Source organism: Neomonachus schauinslandi, chromosome X, assembly GCF_002201575.2.
Source record: "Neomonachus schauinslandi chromosome X, ASM220157v2, whole genome shotgun sequence".
NCBI classification, from domain to species: domain Eukaryota; kingdom Metazoa; phylum Chordata; class Mammalia; order Carnivora; family Phocidae; genus Neomonachus; species Neomonachus schauinslandi.
In genome coordinates this window covers 7,295,683-7,318,081 of record NC_058419.1, presented here as the reverse complement: position 1 = coordinate 7,318,081, position 22,399 = coordinate 7,295,683, and the positions used below count along the sequence as shown (strand labels likewise).

Genomic DNA, 22,399 nt, shown 5'->3' with positions numbered 1-22,399 from the left:
GGCATTATGAAGAAGAGGTCATATAATGTCCAGGGCCTGGTGCTTCAGTGTCTCTGGTGTATGCTGTGTGCACTCTGCTGCTGTGTTTTGGCTGCTCTATCCCTCAGGTCAGTCTTCTGCAGAGTTTCTCCTTGCCTGCAGTGGGGAGTGTTTGGACCGTGGCCAGAGTGTGGTGAGTTTTAAGTAGGTGTGCTCTGGTCTGCTTGCTAATCACAAAAGACCTCGAATAGCCAAAGCAATCTTGAAAAAGAAAGGCAAAGCTGGAGGCATCTCAATTCTGGACCTCAAGCTATATTACAAAGTTGTAATCATCGAGACAGTATGGTAATGGCACAAAAACAGACACCTAGATCAATGGAACAGAATAGAGAGCCCAGAAATGGACCCACAACTCTATGGTCAACTCATCTTTGACAAAGCAGGAAAGAATATCCAATGGAGAAAAGACAGTCTCTTCAACAAATGGTGTTGGGAAAACTGGACAGCAACATGCCAAAGAATGAAAGTGGACCGATTTCTCACACCATACACAAAAATAAATTCAAAATGGATGAAAGACCTAAATGTGAGACGGGAAACCATCAAACTCCTTGAGGAGAACACAGGCAGCAACCTCTTTGACCTCGTCATAGCAATTTCTTACTAGACATGCTGCCGCAGGCAAGGGAAACAAAAGCAAAAATGAACTCTTGGGACTTGATCAAGATAAAAAGCTTCTGCACAGTGAAGGAAACAATCAACAAAAACTAAAAGGCAGCCTATGGAATGGGAGAAGATATTTGCAAAGGCATAACTGATAAAGGATTAGTATCCAAAGTCGGTAAAGAACTATCAGACTCAATATTCAAAAAACAAATAATCCAGTTAAGAAATGGGCAGAAGACATGAATAGACAGACACTTTTTCAAAGAAGACATCCAGATGGCTAACAGACACATGAAAAGATGCTCGACATCACTCATCATCAGGGAAATGCAAATCAAAACCATGATGAGATACCACCTCACACCTGAATGGCTATAATTAACAACACAAGAAACAACAGGTGTTGGCGAGGATATGGAGAAATGGGAACCCTCTTGCTCTGTTGGTCGGAATGCAAATTGGTGCAGGCACTTTGGAAAATAGTTTGGAGGTTCCTCAAAGAGTTAAAAATAGAACTACCTACGATCTAGCAATTGCACCACTAGGTATTTACCCAAAGGATACAAAAATCGTGATTTGAAATGATCCATGCACCCCAATGTTTATAGCAGCATTATCAACAATAGCCAAATTATGGAAAGAGCCCGAATGTCCATTGACTGATGAGTGGATAAAGAAGAGGTGGTATAGATATAGAGTAATATGGAATATTACTCAGCCATCAAAAAGAATGAAATCTTGCCATTTGCAATGACGTGGATGGAGCTAGAGAGTATTATACTAAGTGAAATAAGTCAGTCAGGGAAAAACAAATACCATATGATTTCGCTCATATGTGGAATATAAGAAACGAAACAGATGAATGTAGGGGAAAAAAGAAGAAAAAAGGGACAAACCCCCAAACAGACTCTTAATTATAGAGAACAAACTGAGGGTTGCTGGAGAGGAGGTGGGCGCCGGGATGGGTTAAATAGGCGATGGGTATTAGGAGAGGACTTGTTGTGATGAGTGATGGGTGTTGTATGTAAGTGATGCATCACTAAGTTCTATACTTGAAACTAATATTAAACTGTATGTTAACCGGAATTTAAGTAAAAACTTGAAAAAGAAAAAAAAAGAACACAGAGTTACTGCATTGATCCAGCAAGTACCCAATGCACCCTATACATGCTGGGCTTTCCTGGAGCACAATGAGTGCCTATAATTGCTCAAAATTCCATTTGCTAATGGGCTAGGCAGGTCTGGCTAGGACTATTACATGATTGTGAAAAGCTCAGTCCTAGTGGCATTTCACTTAGCAAGGAGATTTTAGAACTATTATCAGTTCTTTGGAAAATATTTGTTTTTATAATATTCTGTTCTGAATGGAAAGAAAAAAATACTTGAAATCAAAAGTTAAATGACTAAAATATAGGAGAGTGGCTACTGTCTCAGCTTCCTGGGGGATCTTTTTTTTTTTGGTTTTATTTATTTATTTGAGGGAGAGTGAGAGAGAGCACAAGGGAGAGGGAGAAGCAGGCTCCCTGCTGAGCCTGACGTGGGGCTCCATCCCAGGGCCCTGGGATCATGACCTGAGCTGAAGGCAGACACTTAACTGAGCCACCAAGGGGCCCTGATGGGGATTTTGATATTGGACTTTACTCACTTTCTACTAAGCCAGACAGGGAAAAACAAGTCAACATGGCTTTAGTAGAAACAAGGACCTCAGCATTAAGTACAGGGGAATTTCAGGGAGTTAGGAAGTTACGAACAGAATCTTCCCTTAAAAAGGTTTCTACACAAGGGAAGTGCTAAATTAATCATAATCCACATGGTGGTTTAATGAGAGCATTTCCAGTTGTCTTTGTGGCCTTATATTTTGTTTTGTTGTAGCCTCAGCAAAACTATCACAGCACTACTGCAGATTACTGTGCAAATTCTGAGAGGAGAAATTTGAGAATATGGAAGAGATGATTTCATAAGGCTATAAAATTCTGAATCAGAAATCAAGAAGCATTACAGTCACCTGAAGAATAATGTTCATCTCTAATCAGAGCATATAGATACACTGAAGCATGGACCAAAGCCATGAGCATAACACCAAGCAAGTCTGTGCTTTCAAATTTTAGTGGAATATTGCCTGTCAAATCCATTAATGTTAGCACATGTTAACATACATGCATCTGGCATATATGTATCAGCCCCGAGGTACATAGAGTCAGAGAAAACAAGTGGGCTCATTTTGAGAGAGCTCTAGATAAAGTAGCATCCTTGGGGAAAGTTGAATTTCACTTTAAGGTGAGAGATGGAGATTGTTGAAGGGAATTGCTAATTGTGATGTCAGAGTTCTAGCAGGGTAGGGGTGTGGCAGAGCAAAGGAAGTTCCCAGCAGTGCGCGGATACACAGAGAAGAGAGTAGAGCTCCCTTGGAGCTTGTGGTTTGGATGATGACCCAAAACAATGGATAGGTGAGAAATGGTAGAATTAGTTCTAAACTGGGGCACCTGGGTGGCTCAGTCGGTTAAGCGGCTGCCTTCGGCTCAGGTCATGATCCTGGGGTCCTGGGATCGAGCCCCGCATCCGGCTCCCTGCTCAGCGGAGAGCCTGCTTCTCCCTCTCCCTCTGCCTGCCACTCTGCCTAGTTGTGCTCTCTATCTATCTGTCAAATAAATAAATAAATAAATAAATAAATAAACAAATAAATAAATAAATAAATAAATAAAAGAATTAGTTCTAAACTAGGCCGGACCTCAAGAGGTTTGATAACTGGCAAGAGTGACTCAAATTGGATTTAATTGGTTACTATGTTTTATGACAAAGCCGGCAAGCAGGCTGGAGACTGGGTCTTAGTGATATCCAGGATACCTGGCATAGCTGGTTCCTTGTGCCTCCTGCTCTCTCACACAGGATAGCCCAGAGTGTGTGGGTTGGTGGGCTCATTATAGTTTGAGTGGAGGGACCACAGTGGTCAAAGGAAGGTTTTGAAGTATTATCAAGGTGTAATAAGAAGTAAGTGTGGGTGACAGTTAACACAGGTTTGAACTGTGTGGATCCACTATACATGGATTTGTGTTTGATCAATACAGTACAATACTGTAAATGTATTTTTTCTTCCTTGTGATTTTCTTAGTAAATGTTCTTTTCTCTAGCTTACTTTACTGTAAGAATACAGTATACAATACATATAACGCACAAATGTGTGCCAATCGACTGTTTATGTTATTGGTAAGGCTTCTGGTCAACAGTAGGCTATTAGTAGTTAAGTTTTGGGGGACTCAGAAGTTATATGTGGATTTTTCACTGTGCAGGGGGTTGGCACTCCTAACCCCTGCGTTCAAGGGTCATCTGTATGTTACTTTGAGATGGATTAATCATGCTTTGTCATTGTAAGTGCTTCGGCATTTGCTAGAGAGCCAGGTAGATTTATGAGTGGCTTGCCAAAGTGGGACAGCAATTGTCCAATGACCTTTTAGAATATATTAGTTGTGTAGTCATTTTATTTGTTATTTCCATCCAATCACATAGTGCCTTTGAAATAAACATCTATTCCGTGGTAGTAACAACATGGCAAACTAGACCATTTAGAAGAGATACTCAATTTTGTTGGAATATAATTTATTATATTATTACTATTATATTAATATTGTATTAATCAGAAAGTTCGGAGAGTGTTCTTCAAGCCTTCCTTATTTTGATACCAATTTGGGGGCTTGATGAGATAGAATTTGAGTGCTCTTTATGTGGTAATTATTTTGTGTGCAATACATTATGCTCATATTTTTCTATGTGATCATTACCATTACTTTTAAGTTTCAAGTCTTTTGTTGTCTTATGGCTTCATATTTTAATTCTTTAATACACCTGGAATTCATTCTATAATACAGTTTGAAGGGAGATTCCAATTTTATATATTTGCTAAAATGTTGACAACTTGTCCTAAGCAGTGTTTATGTAACAATCTACCTTTTTCTACATTAATTACTGATGGTCTTGTAAATTATCTATTACAGGTGCCTGGGTGGCTCAGTTGGTTAAGCATCTGCCTTTGGCTCAGGTCATGATCCCAGGGTCCTTGTGAGCCCTGCATCAGGCTCCCTGAGCAGGGAGCCTGCTTCTCCCTCTCCTCCCCGCTCGCTCCTGCTCTCTGTTGCTATCTCTGTCTTTTTCTCTCTCTCAAATAAATAAAATCTTTAAAAAAATAAATCATCTATTTAATTCCTGGGCTCTGTGTCTCAGGTATTTGTTCATTTTCATTGATTTTCAATCTCTTCTTATGCTAGTTCCTGACTCTGTTAATTATCTTTATGTGGTAATATCAGGTAGTGGTTAACTCCCTGTTCTTGCTTTCCTTTGTGAAGTTCTTTTAGTTTTTCTTACAGTTGAATTTTAGAATAGTTTTGACAAGATTTAAAGAAAAAAGATCCTGCTCAAGTTGTTATTGCAATTGTACTAAATTCATGAGTAATTTAAAAAATACTTGGCATTCTTACAGTATGGCGCTTTCTTTTCAGAAATCATGAATTCTTCATGTTTTCAAGTCTTCTTTCATGTCTATCAATACCATTTTGTACTTTTTGTCATAATGTGCCCCAATTCCCAGTCTTGTGTTAACGAATATTTTGTTGTTGTTTCCACTGGACACAGGACTACCCTAGAAATATCTTATTTATTCTCCCAAAGGTTGCAGACTTAAAGAGACTGAAGGATATATTATTTCTTCCTGTGTCTACTAGAGGTCTCCAGGAAGAATCAAACAAAGCATTTGTGCATACATTAGAACACTATATTGCCGAATATACTTCAGCAGTTCATTGGTTTTCTGAGGAAATATTTTGTATTCTCTCTGCAACAGTGATTTCACTTTTTAAAATACAAATATACCCTGAAGTTAACAGAATCATGAAAAACATCTTAAAGAACAGAACATTTCTCTGACATTAACAGACTTCATATAACTTCCTGATGTGACAGTAATATATCTTTGCTGGGAGAAATGCAAAGGTACTACTATTATTCATTCTTTCGACAAACATCAAGAGGGCGCCCTCTGCTATGCACCTGCTACTTCCAGAGTGAGGTACTGGGGACAAAAAGGAAGGGTCTTGCAAATGTGAGTAAAGTGTACTTGCCAGGGATGTAGAGGCCAGAGTCTAGTGGAGGTGACAAACACATTAGTAATAGATGATTCACTTTGTGGTGTTTTTCACAGAGGTAATACAAAGTGCTCTAGGATTGTAATAAAGGGAAGTATTAGTTCTGAAGAGAGGAAAGTCTTCTATATGATGTGACATTTGAGCTGGGTTTCCAAGGTTGAGTAGAAATTATCTGGCTGAACCCAGCATGAGTGAGATTTAAAACTAGAGTGCATTGATGTATTCTTTTGCTCAACAAATATGTACTGAGTACTTACTGTGTGTGCCAGGCACTGTTCTAGGCACTGGAGACGCAACAGTGCAAAAGACTGATAAAATCCAAGCTTGCATTAAGCTTACATTCTGGTAAGGGTGACTTACATTAAATAAACAGATATATGTAACATAATTTTAAGGAGTAAGTATTCTATAAAGAAGAGAAGATAGTAGAAAGAGAGCACTGGAGAGGGTATGTGCATATATGACTATTTTAGACAGAATGGTCATGCAAGGACTCCGAATAAAGTAAGGGAGCAATGCAAGCAAAGATCTGGGGGAGAATAGTAGTAAGCAGAAGGACTATCAAGTGAAAGCCTGCTGTAGGAACAAACTTGGGGGCATATTCAGAGAATAGTAAACAAATCAATGTAGCATTTAGATACATGGCACAAAGTTTAGGGTAGGTTGGGGACAGAATAAGAAGGGTCTCATATGCCACCCCAAAGTGTTTTAAATTTTTCTCCCTTTTTCTGGCTTTATTGAGATAGAATTGATGTATAATATTGTATAAGTTTAAGGTATGCAGCATGTTGATTTGATACATTTATATATTGCAAAATAATTACCACCATAGCATTAGCCAACACCTGCATCATGTCATCTAATTACCATTTCTTTTTGGTAGTGAGAACATTTAAGATCTATTCACTTAGCAATTTTCAATTATATAATACAGTACTATTAACTATAACCACTGTGTCTTATATTAGATCCTGAGAACTTATTCATCTTATAACTGGAAGTTTGTATCTTTGACTGATATCTCCCTTCCCCTACCCCCACCCCCCAGCCATTGGTAATACCATTCTAGTCTGTTTCTGTGGGTTTGGCTCTTTCAAATTCAACATATAAGTGATATCATATGGTTATGGTATTTTTCTTTCTCTGTCTTATTTCACTTAGCTCAATGCCCTCTAGGGCCATCCTTGTCACAAATGGTAGAATGTCCTTCTTTCTCATGGTTGAATATACATATATCACGTCTTCTTTATCCATCCATTGGTAGATACTTTTTTCCATGTCTTGGCTATTGTAAATACTGATGCAATGAACATGGGAGTAGAGATATCTCTTTGAGATCTCATTTTCATTTTTTTTTTTTGAGTACATACCCCAAAGTGGGATTGCTGGATAAATGGTATTTCTATTTTTAATTGATTGAGGAACCTCCACACTGTTTTCCATAGTGGCTGCACCAATTTACATTCCCAGGAACAGTGCACAAGCATTCACTTTTCTTCATATCCTTACCAACACTTGTTATTTCTCTTTTTGATCATAGCCATTCTAATGTTCTATGTCATTGTGGTTTTGATTTGCATTTTCCTGATAATTAATGATGTTGAGCACCTTTTCATTAATTTTATTCTTTAAGTAGTGGAAACCATCACTTGTTTTTTTTTTTTAATATTTTTATTTATTTATTTGAGAGAGAGAGAGCATGAGAGGGGGGAGGGTCAGAGGGAGAAGCAGACTCCCTGCCGAGCAGGGAGCCAGATGTGGGACTCGATCCCGGGACTCCAGGATCATGACCTGAGCCGAAGGCAGTTGCTTAACCAACTGAGCCACCCAGGCGTCCCCCATCACTTGTTTTAAAGCAAAGTTGGTTGGAATCATTATTGATAATTTGGAATGAGGTTTAGAACAAGAAAAGATTGGAGGCAAGAAATCAAGTTAAGAAGAGTACATAATATTGGCTAAGATGTTCTTGGCCTAAATTAGGACAATGGCTGTGGTATGATAGAAGAATGGGTGGATTGAGATGTTGTGCAGAAAAACTTGATAAGTATGTTGACATTATGAGAGCAAGGTTTTTTGTTTGTTGCTGTTTTTTGATCATTGCAATATCCTCAAGCATCTAGAATACTATCTGCACGTGATACTCAATGACTATCTATTGGATGAATGGGAAATTTGGTGGCTGACTAGGTGTTTTGGAGGAAGATTAATGAGAAGTATGTTTGAGGGAGTAGTAGAAGATGATGCTCAGCTTTTTCTAGATGAGTGATAAGGTGGAAAGTGATGCCAGCAGTTAAGGGAGGCAAAACTGAAAATAAGATGGCCTGGGAATGTGAAGGGGGAAAGGGAGAAGAATTGTGCCTAGTATCTTTTGTGTGAAACTGGTTGGAATGATTTCTTATAATCTGTGTATATTGTGTGATTAAATTGTACACCTCTAGAATGCCTAGCTGCAAGATTTTTTTCAGCATGGACAATTTCACCTGGATAATCCTGTGATTTGCTGAGGATCCTCTGGGGGAGGAGTGCAAAGAAGCAGAATAATGGATGCAAGTGGCAAGCTAAGGAGATGAAAGTTCCTTCCACTCATTGGTAATGGTTAGAGAGTTGAGAAAGAGAAACAAGTACCTCTAAAATTTTGGCTTTTATACACTATTAATACAAAATAATATATTTAGCTATGAAATGAGAGCCCCGGTTGATGGGCCAGGCTCCAGTCTCCAGAGGGACTCAACAGCCCACTTGCATGTCAGAGTAAATGCAAGGAGGACTTACTTCTAATCATGCTGTGTGGAAGCCGTCTCCTCTAGTTCCATAAGCTTGTACCACCTATTAATCCCCGCACCAAGTACCTCGACTTGATGTTGGATTTACTGGGAGGAGATGACTTTTATGCACTGAGCTCAGAGAATAATTTAGCACTTCCCAGTTAGGGTAACAGTTTCTCCTAAAGACAGACTAAAATGTGAAAGGGAGAACATCAGAAAGTGATTAGATCTTTATAACCAGCTTTACCTCTTCAGGTACTCTCTCAACCAGGCACTTCTTGCCTTTGTTCTGTTGGGAAAAATCTTTCAGAATTACAGTTTTAGAAATGATAGCAGTAAGAAATATATATATATTTGCCAAGGAGAGTTATCGTTTTCTAAAGTACTTTACTGTTTGAACTTTGATCTTCACAGATATGACCATATGGCAGCCTATGAAGGCAGAGCACTGGGGAAACTGATAAACAGGGAAGGAGAGGTGGCAATAATGGAGGGAGATGGCTTAGAGCCCAGGCAGGACAATGTCACTGTGTTGCCTATGCAGCTTCCCAAACCAGCCATTCGGGCAACTGACTCTTATGAGAACCACGAGAACACAGTGTGCCCTCAAGCTTCTCTTCAGTTCCAGGGATTCCAAGAGCTTATCAAAATCCCCCCAGATGATTCACCCACTGATGTATACAGCTTTAACTTTTTGTTGTCAAATGTGAATAAAGACAACCAGGAAGACCATACCCAAAAAACTGTCTCAAGCTACAGCCCCTCACAGTTCAGTTGCCTGAGCTTGATGCAGGATCAAATGATGTGTAAAACAACCAACTCCTATCAGATGACACAAGAAAGAAGGATCCAGGAAGAGGGTGGAACCTGCGACAAATGGAATATAATTAGAAAACCATACTTAGAGAAAAGAATGCCAGTTCGGAAAGCACCTCAAGCCACTCCAGATCCAGTGCCTGAGAGAAAAAGAACAGCTCCTATTAACCCTGCATATACAATTCGCAAGTCAAGAGTTGCTAGCAGTGTCCACATGAGACCATACAGGGATAGGGTGATTCACTTATTGGCATTGAAGGACTACAAGAAACCTGAACTGCTTGTTCGGCTTCAGAAAGACGGCATCACCAAGAATGAAAAGAACTCCCTTGGAGAAATTCTGCACCAAGTAGCCAACCTGAATACTCAGAATTTTTCATATACCTTAAAGGACTATGTTTTTAACGAGCTCCAAAAAGACTGGCCGGGATATAATGAGTTAGAGAGGCAGTCATTGGAGTTGGTGCTTTCCAGAAGAGTAGATGCATTTCAGAACGTGACATGTACCAATTCCACAGGATCTTCTGTAGATTCTAGTACAGCTGAAACATCTCAGGAACAGCTTTCCAGTGTAGGTGTTGTTAATTTATCGAAGAGAAAAGTTAGAGTATCTCACCTGACAACTGCAATACAGTCAACACCAAATGGCCATTTGAATAACACCAGAGCAAAATCTGCTGTAGGGCTCTCAGGCCATTCTGAGGCTATTGCCCATTCCACCCGTCCTCCACTGCCCACAACCCGCCTTCCCTCCTCACATCCTCCTCAGCCTGCATGTTCCAGCAGCAATTCTTGTGGCGATGCAGAAGGACCTGGGGCTCCAGGTTCACGTGTTGCTAGTTTTAGTCAAAGTAGAATAATCTTTGGGAACCAGAGGGGTAAACGTCCTTGCTTGAAAACGTTACCCTCTATTTCAATTCAAATATATCCAGAGCCTGTGGAGAAAAAACCTTTGATGTCTGATAAGAAGTCTGAATATACGTTTGTGGAACATGAAGCAAAGAACCGAGAGTACAATATTGAGATGATGGGGAGGCAGAAGACAGATCCAGAAAGACAAAGTGAAGGTGCAAAGCCAAACTCAAACGAAGTTAAAGAGGTTTGCACTGCTTCTGGGAAGACTGGTGCAGCCTCTGGGCTCCCAGATTATTTGGCTAACTATGTCACGATAGTTTCCTCTGAGCAACGTCAGCAGTATGAGCAGGAATTTAGAGTAGAATATGATGAATATCAGAGCTTGTATGCCAAGATGCTGACTTTATCTAGAATATTTATTAACCTTGATTCAAAGAGGAAGCACCTTTCTCCAGACTCAAAAGAATATCAGGATATTAATAAAAAAATCTCTCTAGAATATCAGAAGATGAAACAGATTAATCCCAATTATTGTGCAGAAAAACATAGATGCCAGTATCTTTATAACAAGCTGGTTCACATTAAAAGATTAATAAATGATTATGACCAGCAGCATGTAAAACCATAGCACTACAGAGCTAGGATCAGAATAAATAAATATGAGCTTATTTATTTAACATGCTGAATTGCTTGCTCTGGATTCTAAAGGGATAAAACCATTTTGTTGAGGCAGTATTACCATTTTAAGTTTCCTTCCTTTTTATGTTCCTTTTGATTTTAGTTTTCATTTTTGATATTTTTGTTTATTTGATTTTATGTTGATTTATGTTTATTTTAATTTTATGTTATTTTCATTTTTCTTTATTTTCACTTCCTTTTACTTTGTTTTGTACCTTCAAAACTGTTTCATCTGATCCCTTTTACACATAAAATGTGTGTTTTCACTTCCTTTTTAAAAAAATATCAAGGATCCAGTATCTTTGAATAAAACTTGTACACATTTAAAAAATAAAAACCTATAATGAGTAATATGAAATGCTTTTGAATAAAAATAAAAACTTACAATGAGTAATACGAAACGCTAGTGTCTTTTTTAAATGTTTAATGCAAAAGCAACCTTAAAACATAGACATTTAAGAATTTGTGCAAAATACCACAATTTCTTCAAACAGTACACATTTTCATTTCATTAAGTTTATTTTTGACCTTGCTTAAATATGTTACTTGTATGTATCTTGGGGAACACACGTGATGTGGTCAAACATGCAAAGACTTTTGAGAGAGAGAGAGCATGTGAGTGGGGAGGAGGGACAGGGAGGGAGGGAGGGAGAGAATTCCAAGCAGGCTCCACACCCAGCACGGAACCTGATGCCGGGCTTGATCTCACAACACTGAGTTCATGACCTGAGCCGAAATCAAGAGCTGGACGCTTAACTGACTGAGCCACCCAGGCACCCCCAAACATGCAAAGATTTTGAAGTAACAATTCAATTAAGTTGTCTTTTCAAAGCACTGTCATTTCAAATAGGAAACATGTTTACAAATCTAAGTTTTCTTTGGGGGAGGAGGAGGTGCCGAGGGAGAAGGAGAGAGAGAATCTTAAGCAGACTCCATGCCCAGCATGGAGCCCAACTTGGGGCTCAATCTCAGGACCCTGAGATCATGACCTGAGCTGAAATCAGAGTCAGACATTTAACCAAACTGAGCCACCCAGGCACCCTACAAATCTAAGATTTTCAATATTTTCCCAAATTTGAGTATTGTCTTTATTAGATGTTTGTCTCCACCATCCCAAAGACAATTGGTACATACCAAAGAATAAGTTGCGTACGCTAGGAAGCCTAATGATAAAATGAAAACTTATAAACTTACCAACCAAACTGGGAATTAGAACATTCCCAATACCGTTGCCAATACCTTTGTTTTCCTCTCATCTATCCTGTGTCCCTCCCTCCCCCAAAGTGGTAAACACCTCCTCAAGTTTACATTTATCTTTCCCTTGCTTTTCTTTTTGAATACTTCCACTATATTTATAAGCATCCCTAAACAGTATATTGTTCAGCTTTTAAATCTTTATGAAAATGATGGCACACTATATGTAGTCATCACCTCATTTTCTTCATTCTTATGCTTCTGGGATTTCTTTATGCTTATGTATAAAGCTGTAGCTTATTAGGTTTCTCGCTTATATGCTGGGTCATCATGTGACCTCAGCATCATTTAGTTATCCATCCTCTTGTTATTAGAGATTGGGTTGTTTCTCATTTTTTGTTATTATAAGCAATGTTGCTGTGAACACTTTTTCCATATTTACCTCTTTCTATCATGTGTGTGCTTATTTTCATGTGTTTTCATTTTCTATGTCTTTTAAACCCCACGGGAATTTATTAATGCCTTTGTATGGTCAATAGTTATTTAGATTTATATGCATTTTCCATTGCTTCTCAGGCTTTCCTCCATTTTCTTTTTTTTTTTTTAAAGATTTTATTTATTTATTTGAGAGAGAATGAGATAGAGAGCATGAGAGGGGTGAGGGTCAGAGGGAGAAGCAGACTCCCTGCTGAGCAGGGAGCCCGATGTGGGACTCGATCCCGGGACTCCAGGATCATGACCTGAGCTGAAGGCAGTCGCTCAACCAACTGAGCCACCCAGGCGCCCCTTTCCTCCATTTTCTTATTTCTGACTGAGATGATTTTCTTTTTTCTTCAAAAGCTCCCTTTATCCTTTAATGTAGGGTCTTCTGGAAGTGAATCCTTTCAGTTTAGTGTGCATGTGCTTTTAATTGATCTTTAGTTTTAAAGGACAGGTTAACTAAATACAGAATTCTAAGCTGGTGGTTAGTTTTGTTGGCAGTATAAAAATATAATTCCATTTTTGTTTGGCTGTTTTATTCACGTGGAGGGAATTAGCTGTCAATCTCGTTGTTCCTCCTTTGATGGTCACATGTTTTTTTTCTATCTATGTGTTATGTTTGTCTTCTTGTCTTTGGTTTTGAGCAGTGTTACTGAAATGTATCTAGTTGTGATTTTTGTTATTTATCCTGCTTGGGGTTCAGAGTGTTTCTTGAAACCATGGTTTGATGCAGTCCATTAGGCTTGGAAAATTCTCTACTAATATATCTGTAAGTATTGCTTCTCCCCCATGTTTTCTCACTTTCTTTTCATTTTCCTTATGTCTCTTTTGGTCATTTCTGTAATTCCTATCTTTCCTCTCCATATTTCCATCTGTATATTTTCTCCTGACCTAACTTCTAGCTCTCTTATCTTCTAGCTCTCTTATCTTTGTGATAGGTACCATGTTTTGTCAGAAGAAAGTTGTTTCTTTATAAATAATATTGTAATAATTCAGACTGGAGATATATGGACTTAAAAGGGGAGGTGAAGATGTTAAAAGTGCAACTAGAAAATGTGCATAAATAATTTCACACCAAAGAAATAGTATTTAAAATAGTAATAGAAATCACTGGCTTGCTTCCTAATTTTATTTTTATTACTCTCATAAATGCTATTTTTTGAAATATAAAACATCCTACCTACCTACCTACCTACATACCATAAAGGTAGCTAGCTAGCTAGTTACCTATATTATCACACAGCAGAATGTTTGGTGTGTACTGGACACTTACTAAATGACAATTGCAATTAATTACTATTATTCTGTTGTATACTACTGCCACGAACTTAGCTACTCAAAATGACAGGCACTTATGTATTGTTGCACAGTTTCCGGTGGTTCCTCTGCTTCAGGGTTCTCATGATGCTGCATTTAAGATGTTGGTCAAGGCTGGGGTCTCATCTGAGGCTCAATTGGGGAAGGATCCACTTCCAATATCACTTCTGGAGTTATTGACATGAATCAGTCAATTCCTTTTGAGCTTTGGGCTAGAGCCTTGGTTGCTTTCAAGATGATGGCCAGACATAGAATTCAGTTCCTTGCCATGTGGGTATCTCCATGGGGCAGCTCACAACTTGGCAGTGGGCTTTATTAAAGAGTCCGCTAGGAAGATGGAAATTACAATCTTATGTAACGTAATCATGGAAGTGACATCCTATTACCTTCGCCATACTCTATTGGTTAAAAGCAAGCCACAAATTCCATCCACACTCAAAGGGAGAAGATTATATAAGGACATGAATATCAGAAGGTGGGATCACTGGGGGCCATCTCAGAGTCTGTCTGCCGTAACTATCATCATCTTCAAAAAACTCAAGTAATTCTTTTCATATAACCATTTTCAGTATTACCTCTTTTAATCAGTTTATTACATCATTCCTCACATTACTGTATGAACAAAAAGACATTCATTTTCTTATAAAACACCTGGAGACAACCCCTGCTCTATAAAATATCAATTCGTACAATCAGAATATCTCCCAATTTAGGTCTCAAAAAGTCATATCACAGGAGATGGCCTTTGAAAAAGTAAACATTTTGATTCAATGTTCTTTTAAATCAGTATATGTCAATATTATTAAATTATTAGCATATGTTTGATTAAAACTCTCCCTCGCTTTGAAAATGAAAATACCATTTTCATTTACTGACTGATTCCATTAAAACATCTTTCTGAATCATCTTTACTCATCAAAAGTTATGAATGCCTCTGCTACATATTCATTTATTAGCATTTATATTTGTATTTCCTACAAGTAACCTCAAAAGTTATCTTACATGCTTTAGTACCTCTGTGCTGTTTCTCAAAGGGCAAGGTGGCTTCTTTTGCTTGACAAGGCATATGCTTTGACCTTCTTTTTCCATGATGACCAATAGAGTATGTCAAATTCAGCTCAAAAAGCTGTATCCAAGAGTGTCCAACCTCTGCACTCTCTGCGTCCTTCTCCCAAGTCATAGCTGCTCTGATTGCTGATGCCCTCATATAGGAATTGTCTTGTCCCATAGAGGGGCATATCCCTCTGTACTGGGCGACAGGGGCTGTAACTGATCAGGAAAGTCCTGCCAGAAGGGACTGTTTGGAGGTGTCAGTGTTTAACAACACAATACTAAAGGTTCCATTAGCTAAGATACTGGGAAGCCAACAAATGCCTGGAGGGGTGGGTATCGCCTGACATTCGGAACAAACAAAGGTAATGTCTTCATGGACAGTCAAAGTGTTCTATGGCAACTGGGAGGAAAATTGGATCTGAGTGCCAGGCAGTAGACTGGGTGCTTGAGAAAACTGGTTAATAATACAGTTCCTGCCTTTGGGCAGATTTCTTAGAGTATGTAAAGAGATAATTCAGTATACTGCTATGACTGGGGGGAAGCTGATGATGTTGGGTAACAAGGATGGGGAACAATAATCATAAGAGGTATCTATCATGGAGCATATTCCAGGCACTACACTCAGTTCTTTATCATAATTTTCTGACTTAAGTCTCATCCCAATGCTGTGAGATAGGTATTATTATGTCAATTTACAGAGGAGAAAATTATGGCTTGTAGAGTTATAGTGTTTTGACCAAAGTTGCAGGACTAGGTAATGAGACCTGAGATTTAATCCCATTTCTGTCTAATTTAAAACTTCTACATGAGGAAGTCCAAGCAGTTATGCTACTGACAGAGATTCAAAAGAGTAGATAATCAAAACAGTAACAAAGACTCATTGCCTTCTATAGCATTGTGGCAGGAGACTAGGTTCTGAATTCATAACTAGGGTTGAATCTTGACTCTTCCACTTCCTATATAACTGGAGAAATTACACAATAGCTCTGGAGATTGGTTTTCCTGTCTGTATTTTGGTAATAATAATACTCATATGATTATTGTGCCTAGTGCAAGGTAAGCACTCAATAAAAGAGCTGATCTTGTTATGATTACTTCCCCCTGTTAAATGTGGACATGTGTGTATTGCAAATCAGAGGGCAGGGGGATTAACTTCAAAGTTATCAACAGAACAAGGAATATTTACTATGACTTGGGATCCATAGAGAAACACTTAAGTTAGAAACATGGAAAAGATATCAAATGTATTGTCTGATGAATTCAGGTGCATGAGGTCTCTGAAGTCAATATAAATTTGTGGTGGGAAGCTTCCCCTAGGCTATACAGATACAATAATAAAAACAGGTCTTGTTCTAGTTCATGACCAAAACCTAAGCACACATACCAGCTAGGCGTTTTCTTACAGTGTCACATCACCTCTTTGAAGCAGTATGATAAGTTTGACAGTCCAGTTGACTGGGGACTCAGGGGACCAGCATTCTATTTTCCTTTGCCGAGGTTTCTCATGGGAGTCATATGAGGGGAATATGTTGATCTGACACTGTAGTGATGACCACATTAGACAGAAGAGCTATTATAGATGTATTATCTGTGTGGGGTGGCATGAGAGACCATTAATTGTAGTGGTAGTTGAAGCTATGAAATAAGAGAGTATAATTGCTAAGTAAGACAATGAGTCAATGACTTGTTCTGTCCTGGGAAAGGCACAAACATTTAGAATATAAAAGGAGGAACAGAAGTGAGCAGAATGGCCGGAGAAGAGAAATGGAAACTTCAATGCCTGGGAGCCAAGCAAGAAGGTAATCCACAGTTTCAAATCATACAGAGAAATCAGGATACTTAAGGTCAGCTCCCCACAGAGCAGCATGAAAATGCAGAACTATGGGAATCCTGCATGACTGTACTAGGATCCCTGCTCCTTCTCCAACACAAATCAAAACTATACATTGATTCCAGCTCCAGAAATTTTCAATGTATTTACTTAATTTAAAAAGGTATGGGGCGCACCTGGGTGGTTCAGTTGATTAAGCATCTGCCTTCAGCTCAGATCATGATCTCAGGGTCCTGGGATGGAGCCCTTCATAGGGCTAACTGCTCAGCAGGGAGTCTGCTTCTCTCTCTGCCTCTCCCCCCTGTTGGTGCTCTCACTCTCTCTCTCTCTCTCGCAAATAAATCAATAAAATCTTTTTAAAAAATTGTGTGGGGATGCCTGGGTGGCTCAGTCAGCTGAGCGACCAACTCTTGGTTTTGGCTCAGGTCATGATCTCATGGGTTGTGAGAATGAGTCCTGTATCGGGTCTGCACTCAGTGGGGAGTCTGCTTAAAGATTCTCTCCCTCTGCCCCTCCCCCTACTTTCTCTCTCTCTCAAATAAATAAATAAATCTTTTTAAAAAAAATTATTGAATATCTGAATTCCACATGAAATTTTCAGTAACTTTGTCGCTGACAAATGAGTATTCTTAGGTGGATTAGATCTTTATGTAATAAAAGTCTGGAATGTTTTGTGACATTATCACCTCCATCTGAAAGATATAAACTCATGGGATATTTAACTGTTCATTTCCCTCTGGTAGATTAGGAAGCATTTCTCAGAGTAGATGATTTTTTTTTCAAAGTAGATGATTTTGATGCCAAACTGAAATTTATTTGATGTCCAGAATGTGTGTGCTGGTTTTATTTTACATAATGATAATCAATTTCAGTGAATGATGAATCTGCTCTGTTTATCTTTTAGGTTTCATCAAACTTTCACTTCATTCTTTTGATTAAGAAATCATTAATAAATTTTGGCACTATTATCTCTACAGTTTTTACTGTCACCAACATACATTATTTTTGTGGGTTTTCCTGGTGTTATATAATTGGAATGAAGTAATGTTTTAGAAGTCCTGAGGCCTGAGTAAAAAACAAAAAAGTATTATTAGCTATCTAATTTACAGAAAATAATTTTGAGATATTAGCAGAATATACACCTATTATACTATGTGGGTTGCTAGTCATATATTTGATATTTTCATTTTAATTTCTTGCCCCTTAAATTGGTCCTTATAACATTGGTTGAACGTATTGTTTCTCTTACGTTTTGTAAGACTTTAAAGCATTTGCGTAATATGCATCCTCTTTTTAGTCTAAGTCCATGCTTCCTGTGCAAAGTATAACATTAGAATTTTAAAGTTAATCAATTCCCAATTTCAATTGGAGTAATCTTTGGCAATAATGCAATGAAGTTTTCTCCTATTTTCTCTTCAGGCAAACATGAGTCTTTCCCAGGTATAACTGAGGTTTAGAATAACATCTCTTTGTTAGTCTAACAAGCTATCCCTTCAATGGACTACCTGTCCTCCTTTCAAGAAGATGAGCTATCGAAACCTGACTTAAAATCACCCTTCTCAGATCCATGTCCTTGACTGCCATTTGTCTAATTAGGTGCTTACTTGATACAAAGTTGGCTTTCCTCATTCATTAAAGGTGTTGAAACTGAAAAGCATGTTTCTGCCTTTTCTTTTCACAACATCTCAAATTAACTTCCACTAAAACATAAAACAGAAGTAGTGATGGTCTCACCTACCTGTTCCAGTGACACTTCTTGTCAAATAAGGAGTGACTTTCAAATTGAGTTCAAGTATCTGGCACAGCTAGCTCAGGAACAATTGGTATCACTGTCTTGAATCTTCTCATTGTGGTACTTGGTTCTGATAAGGATAATTCAGCTTCAACGTAGAGATAATTGGTAACCTTGCTTCCCATGAAGCCATCAGAGAACCTTGGTTACCTGGATATGACAGCCTTCTAAAATCTTTTCATCTATTTCTCACAGCAGAAACATATATAAACCGTACAAACATGTGAAACAGCTAAGCATTGTAAATTGCATCTTTACCGAACTTCTGATGGTGTAGTGTGAAAAGCCCGTGTATTTGGGCTTATTCTTCTCAAAGTACTTGGAAAGTGACTATAATTCACAGGATCCTGTATATATGGTTAATTCCTTAATAAGAGATTAATCATGTCAGCATTAGATTAATAAAATATGCTACACAATGTTATCATTTTCCTTAACAGATCTCCATGGGACATGAAACTTTTGATACTGACCTGTAAAAATCAAAAGGTAGACTTATGCAATCAATTATTTAATGATCCTGTGGCTTGGGATTTAGAGAGAAACACTTGAGTTAGCAACATGGAAGAAAATCAAGTGGACTGTTTGATGAACTCAAGAGCCTGAGGATTCTGAAGGCAACTCAAAACTGAGAAGAAAAATTTTACCTACCCTATACAGATGAAAGAATAAAAACAGGTTTTGTTGTAATTTGTGACCAAAACCTCAGCAAACATTTTCAGTCAGGCGTTGCTGACAATGTCATACTGGCTCTTGGAAGCCACGTGATGAAGTTGGCAGTCCAGTTGACCGGAAGCCCAAAGACCAGCATTCTATACCTTTGCCAGATTTTCTCAAGCAACTCGTTTACCCTGTCTTTGCATCAGCTTCTTCTGAAATGGGTCTGAAAAGAAATGCTGTTTCTAAATTATTTGGAACTGTATTCAATGTCTTCATACTCTCCCATGAGTACAGCTTATTATTTTGTGCTTATCAGTGGATAGTCTTTGAGACAGGACTAAAATATTTTACAGATGAGAAAACCAAAACCCAGAGAAATCAAGTGATTTGCTTACTTTAGGGTTTCTTAATCTTGGCATGCCTGACATTTTGAGATGGATAATTCCTTGTCATGGGGGTGGAAGTGTCCTGCACATTGTGGAATGCTAAGCGGCATCTCTGGCCTCTATTTGTTAGATCCCAGTAACAAATGCCCAGTCAGAACTATGAAAAATGTCTCCAGACATTGCCAAATATTCCCTGGGGGGCAAAAGAGGCCCAAATTCAGAACCACTGGCCAAAGTAACACAGAAAGATGGTGGCAGGAGTTAGAAATGGAATCTAGGCCTCCTGACCCCTACTCTGCTGTTATTCAGCTGCACTGCCTTTCACATGAATTGGTACTTAGAGTGAAAATAGATATCAGGTTAGTTCCCCTTGCCTTGCCAAGAGATGACCTTCTCTGGAGTTGGTACATTGCACTGCTGTGTTGTAAGTCCCGCACTAGCATAATGAAAACGTGTAAATAGAAAAATGCCAAGTTGACATATGTGAGTGATCTATTGAAAGGAGACCTTGACTATTTACAATTTTTAAAGTATAGTGTGTGTGTCTTATTAATGATGAATATATTCAGCGGTGTATATCTGACAAAATTAGGCATTACAGCAAACATTCATTTCAGTATGCAGAAGTCAAATCCAATAACCACTTCATGAATACCTTTAAGTGATAAATTTCATCTATATTAATAGTTGAATAGCTTTATCAAACACACAACTATTCTAATGATATAAAAACAAGTTTGACAGAGGACCTATGTATCCAGGGGATGAGACTATGACACCATATAGGCCAAATTTAAATAGGGCAGTCAGGGAAAACTTTACTGAGAAGTTGGCATTTGAACAAGATTTAAAGGAGGCAAAAGAATATGTCATTCAGATATCTGGAGAAATAGCATTCTTAAGGCATAGGGAAGGGCAAATGCAGTAGCCACAAAAGAGAAATAAGTTTCTGAAATGTTTGGATAACATCAGGGACACCAGTGTTTCTGAAACACAGTAAGTAACTGAGTTGTGGGAGAGATAATAAATAGATTATGTAAGGCCTTATAGACATGGTAAAGGCTTTGGTTTTTCCGAGTGAGATGAAAGGACACTCGAAGGTCTTATGTGGAGGAATGTTATGATCTACTTAATTTTAGAAAGATTACTCCAGCTGCTGTGTTTAGAATATACTATAAAGAATAAGAATTGAAAGAGGGTCAGTAGTGAGGATGCTACTAGAATAATTCAGATGAAAAATAGTGGCAGCTTGCTTTAGTATAGAATTAGTGGAAGAAGTGCAGGAAATGATTAAATTGTGGGTATTCTGAAGGTATATGAAATATATTTTTCCTAATAGGTTGGATGTGGGATGTGAGAGAGTTGATGATAGCTCCAAGTCTGGGGCCTGAGAAATGTGAAAGATGGTGCTGAGATGGGGAAACCTGTGTGGAAAACAGACTTGGGGGAAAGATAAAGACCATGGTTTGCCATTATTTGTCCAAGAGCATATATAAGTTTTGACTTGAGAGGAGAGGTCCTGGATGGAGATATGTAGAGATATGTATTTTGGAGTCATCGGTGTATAGTTACATTTAAAACCGCAAGACTAGACAGGATCACTGAATAAGTAATAGAACATTCAAGAAATGAGCCCTGAGGTACTCCCACTCTTGGAAATTTGGTAAGATGGGGAGGAATTGGCTAAGGAGACTGAAGAGAAATGACCATTTCTAGTTCCTTCCAAGAAGTTGGCTGAATGTAGACCTCAGTTTCTTGCCATGTGGGCATCTCCATGGGGCAGCTCACAACTTGGCAGCAGGCTTTACTAAAGCTAGCAAGGCAAAGAATCTGCTAGCAAGATGGAAGTTATAATCTTATATAACATAACCATGGAAGTGACATCATATCAACTTTGCCATACTCTATTGGCTAAAAGCAAGCCACAAATTCCACCCACACTCAAAGGGAGTGAATTACATAAAGACATGGATATCAGGAGGTGGGATCAGTGGGGGCCATCTTAGGGTCTGCCACAACCATCATCACCTTTAAAAAACTCAGAAATAATTATTTTGAGATAGCCATGAAAAGAATGCTAGAATAGCATGGTGTCATGGGAGCAAAGTGAAGACCCTGTGAAAGGAGAGATGACCAACCATGTCAGATGATGCTGATAGGGCAAATAAGATGAGGAGTGCAACAATGATTGCATTTAAATACATGAAGGTTATTTGTGACATTGACTACTACAATTTTGGTGTAATGGTGGGGTTGATTCTGATTGGAATGGACTCAAGAAAGTATGGGAGGAGAGGAATTGGAGGTCTCAAGTGCAGTCAAGTCTTTTGAAGAACTCTGGCATTAAGAGGACCAGAGAAGAAGGGTGATAGCTACAACAGATGTAGGGTCAGAAGTGTTTTAAGATAGTAGGAGAAATTATAGCATGTTTGTATGCTGATGGGAAGAATCCAACAGAGAAGGAAATTGGAATGATTCTGGAAAGTGGGGATAATTGAAAGAGTGATGTTATTTCTTTTTTAACTTAAAGAAATAACATACTTTATTTTAAAAATTCCAAGTATGCTTCAAATGCAAACTGACCATTTAGTAAGCACCCACAGAGTTTCAATCATTGTACAGAACATTAAAACACTTGTTTGTACTCTTTTAGAGCAAAATTGCCTATTCTGTTGTGCTCATTTTTGCATGGCATTGACATTTTAGTTCCAGTGTCACGTAATGACCAGTTCTTCAAGACTTGCTCAGGTAACAAGTTTCTGATCCATAGACGTGGATCATGTCAACTGTTACAC

The 22,399-nt window shown here is 38.4% G+C and overlaps 1 protein-coding gene across 1 annotated transcript; it reads left to right on the top strand.

The window, feature by feature from the left end:
* Nucleotides 1–9,029: 9,029 nt before the first annotated feature.
* On the top strand, nucleotides 9,030–10,841 carry LOC123323418 (RNA polymerase II elongation factor ELL2-like). The gene has a single exon (XM_044911912.1). The coding sequence runs from the start codon at nucleotides 9,030–9,032 to the stop codon at nucleotides 10,839–10,841; it is 1,812 nt and encodes a 603-aa protein (XP_044767847.1).
* Nucleotides 10,842–22,399: the final 11,558 nt, after the last annotated feature.

Bases quoted from the DNA above. Each gene is read 5' to 3' on its own strand.
- LOC123323418 (XM_044911912.1), top strand. From the start codon at position 9,030: ATGGAGGGAGATGGCTTAGAGCCCAGGCAGGACAATGTCACTGTGTTG.